At 43.8% G+C, this 18,134-nt stretch overlaps 2 protein-coding genes across 8 annotated transcripts in view; one reads left to right on the top strand and one right to left on the bottom strand.

Moving 5' to 3' along the window:
• Window positions 1-2,176: 2,176 nt before the first annotated feature.
• The window catches only part of GARRE1 (granule associated Rac and RHOG effector 1), an 82,444-nt gene continuing 66,486 nt past the window's right edge, over window positions 2,177-18,134 (top strand). For 3 of the 7 annotated variants that reach the window (XM_053914726.2, XM_053914724.2, XM_053914723.2), the window contains exon 1: window positions 12,170-13,710. The gene's annotated coding sequence lies outside the window, so the exon portion shown is untranslated. Of the gene's footprint in view, window positions 2,338-6,369; window positions 6,418-12,169; window positions 13,711-18,134 lie in introns of those variants that run through there. The other 4 variants (XM_045185396.3, XM_024577381.4, XM_053914722.2 and 1 more) reach the window with 4 other exon arrangements.
• LOC139440426 (proline-rich protein HaeIII subfamily 1-like) lies at window positions 6,097-7,062 on the bottom strand. The gene has a single exon (XM_071219947.1). The coding sequence runs from the start codon at window positions 7,060-7,062 to the stop codon at window positions 6,097-6,099; it is 966 nt and encodes a 321-aa protein (XP_071076048.1).

The following is an 18,134-nucleotide window of genomic DNA, read 5'->3' as shown; positions in this document are numbered from 1 at the left end:
TATTTTTAAGGCCACCTGGCTCCCTTTCAGTAAACCCAGTCTCCTTGGTGATTCTTGGGTTGGCTGGTAGGAAGCTCAGAGATAAGGCAAGCCAAGAGTGGCTTTTAGTTTTATCAGCCTCCTCTTGTATCCTCACTGTTAGAGCTGGATGGAGTTCCACACCCATTTGTTGCACTATATACTGATCATGGCTTATTGTTTTGCACTTTAACAGCAATGTTTCATGGTAGTGAAACCACTGTAGGTTAGGAGCCTTATTTGAGTTTATAAACTCAGCCTTTCCTCAAATATTTCTAGTAACTTGGCTTAAAAATGTTATTTAGTTCTGCCTAGCTTTGCCCCTACATGGAAGGTGTGAGTATTTGGCAGCTCTGTGGATTAGGGTTAAGGTTAGACACAACACTGTAGGGCAGTAAGAAGGCTAGATAGAGGGCTGGGTCCTGAGCTCATCTTTCTTTGTGGAGTCAGTGGGGGAAGAGACCCCTTTCATCATGTACCACTCACACACACACCGCTCTCAGACCTAACTGGAACACCTGGTTCCCCGGATTCCACTTCAGAGGCAGTCAGCTGTTTGATGAAGGGGGAGTCTGTTTGGGTGTTCCTGCCATCCAACACCTACATCAAACATGCGTTAAGTAACACAGATCTCTTTGGAGGGATCTGTGGAGAGTCCATGCTCTGTGACCAGTCCCCAAGGTCGCATGTCACCAACCAATGCCACCAGAAACTCGGCTCTTAGTATCCTTTCCTGCCTGCTAGCAATTGAATACCCAGGCGGGATGCTAACTAGACTGTAACTAGGGGCAAACACATGTAAAAATCTCTGATTGGAGCCATATAGCAACTTGATAGTTGTTGGGTTGGAAGACTCCGGCACTCTGTATTGAAGAAATGAAGACCCAGCCCCCGAGGCCCTACTTCCCACTTTACCCAGAGGGAGCAGTCAAGCAGCAGGGTGGCAGTCTATAAGTTACTCCCAGACATCAGGGCTGCAGCCAAGGACAGCCATTTTAGAGGTCACAGTGCTTTTTTTTTTGTTTGTTAGGGCTAATAAATCTCTTGTTTCCATGACAAGGTGTTGGAGTCTTGACGTTTTGATAACCAAAAGGAGAGTTGGCCCACACTCAGGAAAGAGGACAGAATTCTGGTTTCTTCAACCAGATGACATCATGAAGGTTTCTCATGCCCCTTAATCTTGGCCCCTGGAGGGTTTGCAAGTCTGAGGGATTGCTCATAAATTTAACTGTTCAGAACTCAATAAGTGTTCAAGTCCGAACTCTTTACAAGGCCACACAGAAGGTACTCTGCAAGCTATCCTTTCACAATTCTTGGGAGGCACATCTTGCTGGACCAAGACTACAGCATAGACACTCTGAGCTAGGGTGGTGCCCATGGCCACATCCACATACTTGAACCTGAGGAGAGCAGGGTTTGGCTGTGAAATGGACTGGAGCTGCCCAGGTTTTCAGGGTATCGACCTCAAGGCCACAGGTCCCAACACCAGAACCTTGCCTGGTTCCCTCCCCAGCACACCTTTCTTTCCTTTTCTGGTCGTAACCCCTTGTACTCCTGACAGTCTAGGGGGCTTGGAAAATGTCCTTCTCTACTGTGTAGACCTTCATAGCAGATAAATGGTGGGCATAGCCTCCAGGGTGGTCCCTAGTCCATTTGGCAGCTCTCCATGCATCCAGATACCTCTGCTTTATCTAGCTCTGGAGAGCTTTCAGGGAATCCCCCAACGGTTCCTCCTGCTTGTATCTTACCCATTCCCTAAGGTGGTGCCAGGCATCCTGTCCTGATTCCAGGGTCCTGTAGTCCAGCCCACCCATCGGGTGTCTCCCAGGCCTCTGGCCAGCCCCAAACCTTCAGAATGATCAAAGGCAAATCTTAGAAGTAGGGGTGAGACAGAAGCTGATGGCTCTGCCTGGCAATGTTCTCTTGGCCACAGCACAGCCATTTCCAGCCAATAGAGGGTGGAGTGGAGAAAGGATAATAGGTTGATCAAATGGTTATATTCAGGGGAGACGGAAGGATAGGGAGTAACTTCCTCAGGGAGGCAATCTGGAGACGGGGAGAAGTTTCCTCTTTAGCACATGACCCACAGCACCCTCACCCTCTTTCCTGCCTGAACCACACCACTCAAGCTAGACTGGACTGGCCTCGCCCCAGCCTCTTCATACTCAGCAGACAGACAGCTACTCTGTATGCAGAACGTCTGGCCAACCCTCTCCAGATTTCCTCCCAAATCCTGTGGACTCTCGAATGCACCTACCCTTTCTGGGGCTCACAGCCCGTCTTGCAGCTTCCACACCCTGCCCAAGGGAGACCAATAAGGTAAAGTAGAAAAGTTACTCTCTCCAAACTGAAGTCTGTTTCCCCTTTCCCTCTCTCCCAAGAATGCTTGACTGTGAAAACTCCTTCCCTGAATGCTCTTCTTTCAGTGGGTTTTTAGTTAGCCCACTAAAAACTAACATGTAAAAGCCCAGCCTGGAAGCCCTGGCATTTACATCCGTGAAGGCTGCACAGGCCAACAGTAAGAATTTTGCTTGCTTAAGAAAATCGTTCTCTTATCCCTTATGAGGCCCTCTAGGTTTGAATTCTGCAGCCCTTCTGATGATAAGAATGTGAAGCACTCATAAAAGCTAGCCATAGCAAATCTGCTTTTATTTTCTCAGTAAGAGGAGGCATTTCATGCCAAGGTCAAGGTGTGTCTCTGGCCCATCTCACTGATACAGGGCGCTTCAGTCACTGAGGAGCTTTTGAGACCTTGTTCTGCCCTCTTTTCATGGACAGGGACCTCCAAGACTCTCATCCCTTCCACAGGATCTGGCTCCAACTCTGCCCACAAGGAGATACACAAAGTATCAGGTAGATTCAGGGAGAAACCCTATTTCCTGGCCTGGGCCTGCTTGGCCTCCTAAGTGTTGGTCTGGTGATCTCTGGGGCACCATCCCATCCCTGTGTGCATGTTGAAGCTTCAACCATAGACTTCTCTGAAGAGCTGGAGGATCACAGCTTATCCCTGAAGACCAGGGCTCCAGGAGGGCCCAGTCCCCATCTCTAGACCCTGTGGGCTCCATTCTTTTCTTGGTGTTCTGGTGCAAGAGAGCTTGGAATAAAGGTGACATGAAGTGACAAATGTTTCCAACCTGTATGGTGGGTACGTGGGTGTTTTCTCCACCTCCTCTGTATGAATGTGTGTTTGATGAATGAAAACAAATTAGGAGGTAGGTATGATAACTCTAGGTATGCTCACAAAGAGGACTCGATATATCCACAAGACAGAATGCCCTCAGATGCGCTTGAGAGGTCAGAGCTTCAGAGAGGCCACTCATGGTTGGCAGTGTTCACAATGAGTTCGAATACTAACTGTACATATGGTTGAATGGGTCTCTGGAGCCTCCTGGCCCTGGACTGAAGTCTACAGAAGGGACCCAAGTGGTGCCAGGTACAAGTGGTTTCTAGCAGTTGACTCTGCAACAGTGATGTTTGGAGTGAAGTGAGAAGCAGTGGTTTGGCATGTGGGTCACAGCCTGCCTCATGGGGAGGGAACCTCTTTAAAGTCCCACTTGGTGTTTAGCAGGTGCCTGTAGGCATGGACACCGGAGGCTTCTGGGGCCTGGAGTAGGAGGTAGGAGGACCTCCAAATAGATAAGCTTGTCCTGAGACTGCAGGAGCCACAGTTGGCCCATTCAGAAGCCAGGCACCATCACCTTTGGTCCCTTTTCCAGCCTACATTAGTACAATGACACCAGCACCTAGGAACACTTTCTCCAATCCAGCTGTTCTCTTCCACCTCATCCTTCCTCCCATACCTTTTGTTCCACGGCCCATCGTGTCAGTAACACTCTTACCCCTCTCTCTGCCATTCAACTCTCAGGTGAATCCTTGCTCCACCTTTTTCACTTTTACCTGAAAGCTGCTGGGGCAAGCCACTTAATCACAAAGAAGGTTCTATTCTGAATTAATGGTTATCAACCTGAAATAGATCCTTCATACAATTTAGATATTCTACCACATTTCTACAGTCAATGCACCTTTCTGCTTTCCACTCTCCTCACACCTGTCTCCCCAAGCTCCCCTCACTCTTTGCTGCAGCCAGAGGTGAACCCGTTGTCAAGCAGTTTAGATCCCCCTCCAGCCTTTTCAGAACCACAAGATGAACCAGATCATCTCTCTCCTATATACTTAATCCTCTTACTGTCAACCAGATCTTCCTCTCTGACACTGAAACATGTTTTAGTCGCTTCCACCATTAAAAAGCCAACCACAAAATAGCCTCCCCTAAATCTACACCCACCTGCAGCTCCTACCCACAGTTCAATGACCACCTAAACCCCAGGGACATCCCCAGCACTCTCCTAAGCTCCAGATCTCCACCCCCAAGTGTCTACTTAGTATTTCCTCTTTGATGTCATATTCAAAATGACAGTCATGGTAATTTTCCCATCTCCTACCCCTCCAAATGTGGTCTCCTTCAGGGGTTTCCCACCACTATGAGTGTCACCCCTACAATGGCTGATTCCAGAAACCAGGGGAGATTCAGGATCCCCTCTCCTTCCCAACCCTCTTTATCTATTTAATGATTGACTTTATTCCCCATTGCCACTCTTACAGTCTGTAAATGGCTTTCAAAGTGAGGTTCACATACCCACTAGTATAAGAAGGCAATCTACTGGGAAACAGGAAGAAACTATTAGAACTCTTATATATACTGTTTTTATTATTTAAAATTCTTTTTATGTATGTTTCATAATGTAAAAGTATATTAGTGCATATTATAATTTATAAATAAAATCTAGGTGATAGTCAAACTTTTATCTGATGGATGTTCAAGAACAACAGCAACAAAATGTGGATATCCTGGTCTAAATCAGGATTGCCTTTAGCTTGAACAATTGAAATAGCCTCCTGACTGATCTCTACATCTACTGATTGGTTGACTGTGGTAAAATATAGATAAAATGTAGCATTATAACCATTTTTAAATGTATAATTTTGTAGCATTAAGTAAATTCACATTTTTGTGCAACCATCACCATGTTCATCTCCAGAACATTTTTACCTTCCCAACCTGAAATTCTGTACCCATTAAATACAAACCACCTATGCTTGCCTACTCTGGCAAATAACATTATACTTTCTCTCTCTATAAACTTGACTATTCTGGGTACCTCATATAGGTGGAATTATAGACTATTTGTTTTTTTGTGACTGTTTTTTTCACTTTTTATGCCTTCACAGTTTATTCATTTATAGCATATGTCAAAATGTCCTTCCTTAATAAGGCTGAATAATATTCCATTGTAGGGATATTCCACACTTTGTTTATTCATTCATCCATTAGTAGACACTTTTACCTTTTTGATTATGAATAATGCTATGAACACGGGCATACGAATCTATATCCACTCTTGCCTCCCATAATATAGTCCAAGTAATCCCTTTACATCCGCAAGTACAGTAAAAACACCTTTTGTTTAAAACTCAGTTTTCCTAATGCTCTCAGGTAAGACTCATTCATTCATTCATTCATTCACAGAGAGGGGAAGGGAGGGAGAAAGAGAGGGAGAGAAACATCACTGTGTGAGAGAAACATTGATGGGTTGCCTCTCATATGTCCCTGACCTGGGACCAAACCCAAAACCCAGGCATGTGCCCTGCAGGGGAATCAAACCAGCGACCTGTTGCTTTGGGGGATGGGGCCCAACCAACTGACCCACACAGATCAGGGCAACACCCTAGTTTCTTGAACACAAAGCCCTTGAAGACACCTGCTGTTTCTCCTGCGGAAATGTCTTTTCCTCCCAGTTTCTCCAAGTTTCCCCCCCCCCTTCTTCTTCTTTCGTTTAGGATCTTAACTCCTGCTCATTTTCTGGGCGAAGAACTTCTTGATCACCCGCCTTCACTAGGTCAGGGGACACTCTCCCTTCTCCTCCACTTTCCCCTCCTACCACTTGTCACAATTGGCACTATATCATCTCGCGTATCTGTGACAATTTTACTGTTTCCACCACCAGAGAATAAACCTGTGAGGGTGAGGGCATTAACTGGTCTTACAGTGCCTGTTAGGGCCTGGCATCTAGTAAGAGCTCAATATTTTAGTAATCTATTGCAATAATAAATCCGTAAGGACGCAGCTGACCCCTCACGTCCTGAGGCCAAGACACCATGGAGGATTGGGGGCTGCCTATCCTCATTTCCAGCCCGAGCTGTGCCACATGAAAATCCTCGGTCTTCAAAGAAGGATGTGAGGGGCAGCCTAGGTCCGGCTCGTGCAAGGGGGGTTCCGCTCCGAGCCGCCGGGTTTGCAGGCACAGTGGCGTCGGCAGGGGGCGGGGCCGGCCCGTAGACGTCACTTCCGGTGTACACAGCCGGTCCGGGCGGTGCGCAGGAGGCCGGGGCGCGTCGCAGGTGAGGAACGGGCGCGAGCGGGCAATGCCTGGCGCAGGCGGGAGGGGTCCGGGGGCGGCCGGTGGCCGGTGGGTCGTGGGTGGGTCTGGAAAATGGACGAGTTCTTGGGGCGCCGCTCCGGTGGGGGCCACAGGGCGCAGAGTCGTAGGCTCCCGCCCCTTGCCTGTCCGCTGTGGAGGACGCCGGGCTCTGGGGGTGCTGGCCGGGCGGACGGAAGCCCGGAGGGCCGTCCAATCTCGTGCCCGGGCCCGGGGAGCGGTGGGGACCCCGCGGACACGGAGCTGGGGGGGCGGGGCGAGGAGTTCCCTCGGGCGGGCGCGGAGACCGGGTCCGGAAGCCCTCGGAGGGGTCGGCGGAGGGACGGCGGCCTGTGGGAGGCCGGGGTCCGCCGGGACTGGCTGGGGACGTGGCCCTCACGCCGCCCCGCGGCTGTCCGGCTGGCTGCACGCACCTTCCCCGCGGTGGGCCGCCAAAGAAGACGGTTTTCCGGCTCTGCTGAGCTCGCTGGCGCGGTCGGGCTGGGGGCTGTTCCGCGGGGACCCTTGGAGGACCCGGCCTGAGGAGGATGAACGACCCGCGCGCGTGCGGCCAGTGCAGGGTCAGGGGTGTGTCTTCCTGCTCCGCACCGGGCAAGGAAAGAAGCATGCCTGCTTGGCATGATAAGAATTTTGTTTATAGTCCTTACAAAATTTGCCACATAAACACTTAGCTTGGGGAGGGGGCAATTTAAAAATAGCTCGTTTCCGCCCCTCACCTCCGTTATAAAAGCAGTTCATTCTCTTCTCACATTCAAGACTACACAAAAAGTATTGTGACATTACTTTTTAAAATGACAGTCATCCGCCAACCTATCAGTGACAACCATCGCTAACATTTTGGTGATATCTATAAATACAAGCATGTATTATAATTTTTACGGACTTAATAGTATACCGTTGTATGTCATAAATTTAACTAAGCTCTAGTTACAGTTGAACATTTAGATTGTTTCCGTTTGTTACAATATAAACAATTCAGCCAAAAGGATTTTTCTGATTGTTGTTATAGGATAAATTTACAAGTGAGGGAAAAGGTAACGTTCATTTAAAAAATACGTAGTATTTTCTTCCCATTGTTGACATGTTTAAAAAATTATTCTTCATCCCTAGTACAAATAGGTACAGAATAGCCATGAGGATGTGAAGTACAGTATAGGAAATGAAGTAGCCAAAGAACTTGTACATATGACCCATGGACATGAACAATGGTGGGGGTTTGCTTGAGGGAGTGGGGATCCTGGGTGGAGGAGGGCAAAGGGAGAAAAATCAGGACGACTATAATAGAATAATCAATAAAATATAATTTAAAAGTTTAAAAAACTTCTTCATCCCAATGTTAAATTCCATTTGTGTTTACTTCTCATTTCACAGGGTTTTTTTTTCTTTTACTTTTAGCTGTTTACTTAAAATTTGGTTTTGGTGTAAGATATGAAATATTTTCCAAATGGGTTAGTTGTCCCGGTTTTACTGAAAAGTTGTAATTGCCATTTTATTATATTTTAGATCTAAAATTCTAAGTATGTGTTTGTAAAAGGATTACTTAAACATAGGATATTCAGATTTTGTGTATGCTGTTTTAAAATTCTATTTACAGTATTTTAAAACATCATGTTCCTTTACAAATCCAGGAAATATTTCATGTTTGAGATTTTTTTCTCTTTTAAAGTAAAAAATTTAGTTTATTGCTGTTTCATTTGTTTTCTTGCTGACAAGATAACAGACCATATGAAGAGTTCAGATTTGTTGTGGCAACTTTTCAGTCTGGTATTTGAGATTCTAATCTTCCTCTATTTTTGCACACGAGTACGTAGGTTAGCATTGGAGACCAAGATAGAAAAGCTCTCAGATTCCCTTGGCAAGCCTAGATTTTTCAATCTAAAATTATCTCTGGATTTTTGGAAGACATCATGTTTTAAGCATCTTTAAAAAATTTTTAAACAAGTTGCACATGATTCTGTTGAAAATTTTACTAAATGTTTATTCTGTTGAAAACCTGACATCTAATGAACCAGCTTTGAGTGAGTCTTCCAAGTCTATAGGAAAATAATTGCGTCTGAGAGTTGGTAGGCTGGGGCATCAGATGGGTTGGATGTCCATTCTCTCCCTTTCCCTCCTGTGACTTTGTCCTTAGTGGAAAATTATGACTTTCCTAGGTAGAAAAAAGAATGTTGGCTTGAACAAGGAATTGCTTCATTTTGGAGTTACTGAAAAGGCAGGATGCCATTTTCTCTTAGTAGAAGTTCACAGAGAGCCTGAATGTGTCAGGGGTTGTGCTTCAAATGTCTTTATCTCTACTGAAACTGTCCTCCTGAGGGTTCCCTGATTGGTAGATGCAGTGGCTGCCGCTTACTCATTTCTCTTGACCTTGACCATAAATATTTGGCATGGTGAACCATTCTTTCTTGCTGTTGTGAACCTCCTTTTGATTGGCCTTCTTGACTTGGAGCTGTTGTGGTCATTTTCTTAACTTTGTGCCTGTGTTTTTGCTGCTTCCCTTCCTGCCTCTGCCTGGGAGCATTTTCTAAGGCCTGTCTTCATGCCTCTATCCCTGTTCCCCAATACATGCTCCTTCCCACTCAAATCAGTATGTGACTTCTAGGTAGAGACTTCACCCCATCACCCTGCCTCTACTCAGTAACCCCAACTCAGGCTTTGCTGCAGGTGATTTCTTTATCTCCCTATAACTGACCCTGGACATGTTCCTGAGGCCATACTTTCTCCAGGTGATGAAGCCCTTCACTGCTTCCCACAAATGGCCTGTCCTTGATTACTCAGGTTCTTATTAGCCGATACATCACATCTCTTCTTCCTTCTTGACTTGGGTTGTATTTGCCATGTTTTCTATCCCTACAGTTTGTTTTAAACTTTGTACCTTTGCTCAGGGACTTCAGACATAATCTGGTTCCACCCTGAATGATAAAGATGAAATGCAGTGAATTTAGTCAACTTATATTTATGAAGTTTTTGCAGTATAGGGCAGTTACTGTACTGGAAGATTGGAAGATCTAGCCAAAAGGCCCAGTCTAGGGAAGAAAACCAAGTAAGTGATTGCCATAAAGTATCATAAGTGCCTAGAAAAGCAGGAGACACATAAGCTTGACCAGGTTTTAGAGATCTTACCTGTTTCATTCAGTGCTGTTATCTCCAGGGCCTAGAACATAATGTTCTGGGAATAATTGTTTTTGTTGAATGAATGAATCAGTGGTCATCTAAGAATGAAACAAAATAATTGTTACACAAAGCAGTTATCTGTAGAAAACATATAAGCCAAGAGACATTTTATAAATGTAGTTTGAAGAATTTTAGGGAAAACTTTTAAGTTCAACCAAAATAACCCAGTTATAACCCCAGGAAAGCATGATTGGAATGCTTTGTAGCCTGAATGCTTAAACTTAATTTTGTATCCTCAGAAGAAAGACTGTTTCTGGAAGGAGGGAGTTGGGATGGTATTTATGGAAATTGGGGTGGTGGGTCCAAGAGAGGAATTGGGTGATGTGTGTATAGCACTTTGGGTGCCTTAAACAGAGGAGCTGTGTGTAGTTCCCCACCGGGCCTCTATACTACCAGATGGGTGCATCCCTGTAGATGCCGTTAGCCAGGAGAATCTTACCTTTGCTTTGCTTCCATGCTCCTAATAGCCTCTTGTTAGAACATGACTTCACATGAAGAGTTCCTGCAAAGGACAGAATGTGAGAGCTTTGCATCCAGACTGCTTGGGTTATATTCTGGGGATGCTGGCTGATCTCTGTTTCATCCACTGTAGAATGGGGATAATAGTAACTCCTCCTTCTTTCTGCCATGGCACCTGCTAAGGGCTCAGTAAATATTAACTCTCATTAGTACATGTAAACTTAGTGAGTGGCCTTCTGGTTAATGCATCAGTCATCTTTGAACTTAGATAGCTTGAATCAGTCCCGCTGAACCTGAGTGCACTGACAAAGCTGAGCACCAGAAGGTGGAAGTCAGGACAGATAGGCTCTTCCCAAACTGCTCCTCCAGAGAATCCAGCTGTAGTTGTCAGGGAAGACCTTCTTAGAGAAGGTTGTGCTTGAGCTGAGTACTGTGGGAAGAAGTTAATGAGTCCAGCACCACTCTAAGGGGAGAAGACATAGGCAGGGTGATAATAGGTACAAAAGTGTAGATGTGAGCAAGCATGAGGTATGTGACCTTCAGCAAATTTAGGGTAAAGGAAGGACAGGTATGAATGAATAGAGGAGTAGAGGGAAGTGATATTGGGAAGGAAAGTGGGGCCGGCTCTTGAAGTAATAATAACAATAACTTACTGGCCACTAAGAGTGCCTCAGGTGTGATGTTAATCTCTTAGATTCACTGTGCTAGTCAGGTTTTATGCTAAGTGCTTACTTGTTTAGTCCTCATAACAACCCTAGGATGTAGGTACTTGCTATTACTATCATGGGAGAAGTGACATGTTGAATATCATCTGGTAGGTCTCTCTTGATTCAGCATGCACATTTATGAAAAGCTAACTCTTGATGTCTTTTGTACATTTAAAAGCCTTTTGTGACTTCTATTTCCTGATGAAGCCTAAGCCCACCAAGACCCTCTGACTTCATTAAACTATCTTGGGTGAAAGTGTGAAAATATGTGTATCTTAAACTAGAGTAAAATAGCATGGGTGCAGATATGTATCAAGCTCAGAGAAATACTATTAAGTGAAAAAAGCAAGATGCAGAACAAGAAGCAGTGGTTGCCTTTGGGATGAGGACTCAGAAATCTGGGCTGTTAGACTGACCTAGCTGTTCTTTTATAGTATACTCTTTTGTAGTATGAATACTTTCGCTCTGTATGCATGTTGTATTTCAATTAAAAACTAATATATGTAAAATTTATTTGTTTTTGAGGATTTTATTAATTTTTTGGGAGAGGGAAAGAGAGAGGGAGAGAAGTATCAGTGTGTGGTTGCCTCTTGTACATCCCCTACTGGGGACCTGACCCATAACAGTGGCATGTGCCCTGTCTGGGAATTGAACTGGCGGTTTTGCAGCCTGCCCTCAATCTACTGAGCTACACTAGCCAGGGTTAATAAAAGTAAAATTTTAAATGTCTGCTGTGTAAATGAGAGACATTTAGAGAATGTAGCATAGAGGTTAGGAGTAAGGACTCTATCCAGATTGCTTGGGTTTGAGTCCTATCTCTGCCATATATTAGTCACTAACCTCTAAGTTACGACCTTTATTTACCTCATTTGTCCCTATCTACAAATGGGGAAATGATAGTACCTACCTCTTGGGGTTGTAGTGAGGGTTAAATGAGTTAATATTTGTGGAGTCTTTAGAACAGTTGCTGATAGATTTGGGGGAGGTTTGTTGGTGGTGGTGGTGGTGGTGTGGTGGCGGTGGTCTCTGCACTGCAGTGAATGTGAAGATGGGTCCAGCCTCTGTCTCTGTGTGCTTACAATTCATTTGGAAAGGGAAGCCATACAGCGCTAAAAGGAGCAATGGCAGTGGAAGCTTCAGGAACTCAGGAAAGTCTCCATGGGCACTGAAGGGGCCCAAGATGGTTTCATTCAAACAGTGGATCCTAAATTAGGGTAACTTCTAGAAAAAGTGAAAGGAGAGAGAAAGGCACAAAGGGACTTGTTCCAAAGCTGATGTGTATTCCAGATGGACTGAGGTAGAGAAATGAGACGGGAAAGAGCCTTGAGGGAGACTGGAATTGGAATATGCTGTGTGTCGTCGTTATATGGCAGAGTTTTTTTAGCACATATAAAATAATACGTTTATAAATGATAAAATCTTGGGTTTGTGAAGTGTGGTTTTTACCTTGATCTTTCAGATGGTAAGGTGTTTCTGTGTAATTTATTTAATGACTCCTTAATGCAGGACATCGCAGGACTTCCAGGTTGATGTTTGTAGATAGGGCTGCCAGTGAGCTTCCTGGATGCAGGCCCCCTTATTTCCTGAGTATATTTCTAGGATTCATTACTAGGTGTTACCGTTTTTTTAAAAAATCATTTTGACTATGTTTCTTGTGTCTGGGCCACTGTTAGATACGTGATTTTTCAAATTGATAGTTGCAAAGAATCATAATGGAAAAGTTTTTGATGCCCTGGTTTGTATGGCTTACTGGATTGAGCACCAACCTTTGAACCCAAAGGTCACAGGTTTGATAGCTAGTCAGGGCACATGCCTGGGTCACAGGCCAGGCCCCCTTTGGGGGTGTGTGAGAGGCCACCGATCGATGTATCTCCTGCACATTGGTGTTTCCTTCTCTTTCTCCCTCCCTTCCCGTCTCTCTAAAAATAAAATTAATCAATTAATCAATCAATAAAAGTTTTTGAGTATAGAATTAAAGTTAAATATTACCTGGAAAAAATCCAATTTTTTATTAAAAATGATTTGAGGATTAGGTGCTAGTGAGATAGTAATTATGACTAGGGAACTTAGGGATACATGAGTTTTCCTCCACCTGACTCCCAGGTCCCAGAGGTGGATATGTGCGCCTGAGAACACAGGCAGAGGAAAGCTGTCTTGGCTCCCAGACTTGAGTACTTGCTGCCGCCTGCGGTAACCTAGGCTGGGAGAGGCGAAAGTGGTCCCTCTCACCAGCTCAGAAGGACCTACCTATTCGGCCCTTGGTCTCAATGTAGTAGAGAATACATACACCACATCTTAGTACTTAAAGTAACTTTGTAATTCCAGGGGATCCCTTCCTCAGCAGTGTCCTTGTTCTTCTAGCCTGGGGCTGAAAGAGGAGGGAGTAGAGCAGGGAAATGGGAGGAGCTGTGACCTCCTTTCCTTCTGGAGGACACAGGGCAGCACTCCTTTTAGTTTGTTTCCAGGACTTTGGGGGTTCAGGCCAGAGCTGCAGGAAGGTAATATTTTTGAAAGTTGTTAAAACTATGCAGTAGTTTGAAGTGAGTGGAGTTTATTTATTTATTTTACTAATGGTAGGTCAGAATGAAGAATTTCAGTAGAAGATAAAATGCTGGCCTCTGAGTAGTTCCTGACCTGTTCAGAGCAATAGCTTCCATTTACTGCGTGAGGCTTAGGATATGCCAAGTGCTGTCCTTTATGGACTTAATCCTCAGCATAGTACTGAGGAAATTGAGACACAAGAATTCAAGTAACTTGCCTAAGGTCATAGAGTTAATAAGTGTCATTATTCAACTGATAATTACTAAGAGAGGAATTCTTATCTAGGTCAGTCTCCCAAACCGATAACCATAACTCCAGCACCTTGGCAGTGCCTGTTTCCATGAAATCTCTTTGTATTGGAGCATCTTACCTACAAGGTAAGAACATGAGTATTTTCTCTTTTTTTCTTTGTTAAAGGTATAAGTAAGCTCCTAGAGAGCAAGAATTGTGTGTCTTACTCATTACTGCATCGCCAGTGCCTGGAGCAATGCCATGCACATAGTAGGACCTTAGTAAATTCTTAAGTATATAAAGGCTCATGGAGAGACAGGTTCTAGAAGCCAGTGAGATTCTAGATTCTGGTGAGCCACTGCAGGACTGCTCTCTGAGGCTGTCATCCCTGCCTGTGGGAGTGGTGGGGAGGAGACTCCTTGAATGTACTCATCGCCAAATATTTGACCGGCTGGACTCTCTACCTGTGACTCTAACTTGCTGTTCTTTTTCAGGAATGAGCAGGCTTGCTGGGTGTATGAAATTGGAGTCAGTGTTCCCAGCCTGGAGGAGGAATCTGCTACAATTACCCATTGCTAAAATTTTTTATGGATGCTTTAAATTTTCAGAAATGATCCTAGATCTGAAGTGTATTTATCTAAAATTTATGTAATTCCTCTCCATAGTAAGATAATTTCCAAATTACAGTTTGATTTACCCATTTGTATATGTGCTTCTTTTTTAAAGTGTATTTTATTGATTATGTTATTACAGTTGTCCCAATTTTTTTCTTCTTTGCTGCCCTCTACTCAGTAGCCCCTTTCCCTCCAGAAATCCCCTCTTAGTTCATGTCCATGCATGGGTTGTGCTTATAAGTTCTTTGGCTTCTCCATTTCCTGTACCATCCTTAACCTCCCCCTGTCTATTCTGTACCTACCATTTGTGCTGCTTAATCCCTGTACTTTTCCCCCTCTCTCTCTCTCCCCTCTCCCTGCTGATGTCCCTCCAAATAATCTCCGTTTCTGTGATTCCATTCCTGTTCTAGTTAGTTGCTTAGTTTGTTTTTGTTTTTTTAGACTCAGTTGTTGATAGTTGTGAGTTTGTTGTCATTTTACTGTTCATAGTTTTGATCTCCTTTTTCTTAGGTAAGTCCCTTTAACATTTCATATAATAAGGGTTTGGTGATGATGAACTCCTTTAGCTTTATCTTATCTGGGAAGCACTTTATCTGCCCTTCCATTCTAAATGATAGCTTTGTTGGAGAGAGTAATCTTGGTTGTAGATCCTTGCTTTTCCTCACTTTGAATACTTCTTGCCAGTCCCTTCTTGCCTTCAAGGTTTCTTTCGAGAAATCAGCTGATAATCTTATGGGAACTCCTTTGTAGGTAACTCTCTTCTTTTCCCTTGCTGCTTTTAAGATTCTCTCTTTAGCCCTGGCTGGTGTGGCTCAGTGAATTGAGCCCTGGCCTGGGAACCAAAGGGTCACTGGTTCAACTCCCAATTAGGGCATATGCCTGGGTTGTAGGCCAGGTCTCCAGTAGGAGGCATGCGAGAGGCAACCGCACATTGATGTTTCTCTTCCTCTCTGTCTCCCTCCCTCCCTTCCCCTCTCTCTAAAAATAAATAAATAAAGTCTTTAAAATGATTCTCTATTTTTAACCTTTGGCATTGTAACTATGATGTGTCTTGGTGTGTCCCTCTTTGGGTCCAACTTGTTTGTAATTCTCTGTGCTTCCTGGACTTGTAGGTGTATTTCCTTCACTAAATTGGGGAAGTTTTCTTTTTTTTTTTTTTTTTTTTAAAAAAAATTTTTTTTATTGTTATGCAATTACAGTTGTATGCCTTTTCTCCCCATCCCTCTACCCCACCCCAGGTGAACCCACCTCCCTCCCCCCTCTCCACCCTCCCCCTTGGTTTTGTCCATGTGTCCTTTATAGTAGTTCCTGTAATACCCTCTTCCCACTATCCCCGCCCCCACCCCCCACCCCAGGAAGTTTTCTTTCATTATTTTTTTCAAATAAGTTTGCAGTTTCTTGCTCTTCCTCTTCTCCTTCTGATAGCCCTATGATTTGGATGTTGGCACATGTGGAGATGTCCCAGAGTCTTCTTTTTCTCTCGTTTTTTTGAATTCTTTTTTCTTCATTTTGTACTAGTTGACAGTTTATTTCTTCTTTATGTTCCAAATTGTTGATTTGGACCCCAGCTTTCTTCCCTTCACTGTTGGTTCCCTGTGGATTTTTTCTTTTTTTCACTTAGTGTAGCCTTCATTTCGTCCTTTGTACATTTGCCGTACTCACTGAGTTCTCTGAGCATCCTTATCACCAGTGTTTTGAACTCTGCATCTGATAGGTTGGTTATCTCCATTTTGCTTAGTTTCTTTTCTGGAGTTTTGATCTGTTCTTCCATTTGGGCCATATTCCTTTGTCTCCTCAATTTGGCAGCCTCCCTATGTTTGTTTCTGTGTATTAGGTAGAGCTGCTTTGAATCCCTGTCTTGGTGCACCTGTTACCAGCAGAGCCTTAGGTATTGCCAGAGCAAGGCAGTCTGCTTCACTGCTTTGTGGCACTGTATGTTGGGGGAGGGGTCAGTGCCATTTGCTCAGCACTCACCCCTTTGCAGTCATTTCCCCTACTTCCTGTGTGCAACTGGCGCCCTTCTAGCTGCTGCCCTGGTGGTGAATACCAGAGTGGGTGGGTTTGCATACGTTCCAGGACCATACAGGTCTTTTAAACAGACTCTCTTGAGAGACTGGCAGTTTCTTCTGCTGCCCCACCCCCCCCACTGGTTTTTACAGCCAGAAGTTATTAGGCTTTATTTCCCGGCACTGGAATCCTGGGCTGTGCAGTCTGGCCTGGGGCTGGATCACTCGCTCCCCAGGTGTCCATCATGGTTTTTATCCACCACATGTGAATGTGGGGCTGCCCGCCTCCACTACACTGTGTCCTCTCTGCCTCAGCTCCCCCTCTCCACTCTTCCTACCAGTCTGGATGAATATTTCTTCCTTAAATCCTTGGACTTTCAGTTCGATTTTTTGGCAGTTCTGGTTGTTTCTAGTTTCAAAGTTAGTTGTGATCCTCCTTATGGTTGTGCGAGGAGGCGAAGCGTGTCTACCTATGCCAGTGTCTTGGCTGGAAGACTATATGCTTCTTGATAAATATCGTCTTTCCCATTTGAGGTCAATTTTCACTGCGAAACCTGCAGATTGTTAAGAACTAGTAGCACTATAGAATTTTAAGTTTTCTGAAATAACTTTCTAATTGATACATTACTTCTCACTAGTTCAGCTTGTTTTTACAAATTTGGAAACTTTTTGGATAACTGGGCTAAAATTAGGCTTAAACAAAGCTAAGTAGCTTTTTCATACTGTAACACATTGTAACAAAAATAAACTACAGGTTTTTAATAGATGTAGATTTTTTTGGAATTTTTAAAAATAAATTGGAATTGGAAAATTACATCAGTGCTTTGTGGTTTTAAGAAATGATTTACTTTAAAGTAGTTAGTTATTCTCATTCTTGATATCCACTTGAATTTCCATCAGGCAGCACAATTTGTTGTTGGGAATGTTTTCATAGTGCTTGGGCACATTTGATGTAAAAAAAATTTTTTTAAAATATTTTATTTACTTATTTTTAGAGAGGGGAAGGGATGGAGAAAGAGGGAAAGAAACATCAGTGTGTGGTTGCCTCTCGCATGACCCCCACTGGGACCTGGCCCACAATCCAGGCATGTGCTCTGACTGGGAAACGAACCAGCAACCCCTTGGTTCTCGTCAGCCCTCAAACCACTGAGCCACACCAGCCAGGGCTGACATAAAAATTTTTAATGGTCCAAAGCCATTTTATGGAACAAAGATAAAAACTTCATTTTTCCTGAGCAAACTTTTTCAGAATTTTAAGAGCCAATTTTGTTCACCCTTTGGTGATGTGTGGTAGTTGTTTATAGGTAAATCTTTTTTAGCCGTGCATTGTCTCCCAACCCCGCTTTTGGTTTTCTTTTGAAGGTTTCTGTTTAACAAAGATATTTTAGACTCAGAGTGTTTCTCTAATAATAAAGTCTTTCAAAAGTTCTAATACTTGTTTTGTTTTAATGACAGCAGACTTTGAGAGTTAGTCTTTTGACTTCATAAGAAGACTAAACACGAGTCTTGGAATACAGTAACTTGATTTAGTACCATAAATCAGACAGATAGCTAGGTCTGTCCTCAGCAGGACCAAGTAATAATGGATTTTTAAAAAATTAAATGTTCACAATTTTTTAATGAAACTGTATGTATGGTGATTACCTTCCACTTCATTTACTTTTCTTACTTATGTCGTGACTGTTGGAAAAAACTAGCCTTTGATCTTCCTCTTTCCCTCCGCCCCCCAATAACCCTCAGTTTTAACAAAATTAAACGGTCCTTCACCTACATGACTGTTTAACACGTTTGGCCTATTTTTTTTTTAACCTGTATTATTTAGAAACTAAATTTCAACTCTATTGACTTGTGTTAGAAATTTTTTTCCTTCTGCTTAAATGGAATTATCAGTTGTTTATAGATTACCAAATGTAAAAGCTCTTCAGATCTGGTAATGACTTGCTTTGTCTT

The sequence above is a fragment of the Desmodus rotundus genome, chromosome 12 (assembly GCF_022682495.2).
Source record: "Desmodus rotundus isolate HL8 chromosome 12, HLdesRot8A.1, whole genome shotgun sequence".
Classification (NCBI taxonomy): domain Eukaryota; kingdom Metazoa; phylum Chordata; class Mammalia; order Chiroptera; family Phyllostomidae; genus Desmodus; species Desmodus rotundus.
Note: the sequence above shows the minus strand (reverse complement) of the source record. Positions and strands in the feature narration are given on the sequence as shown.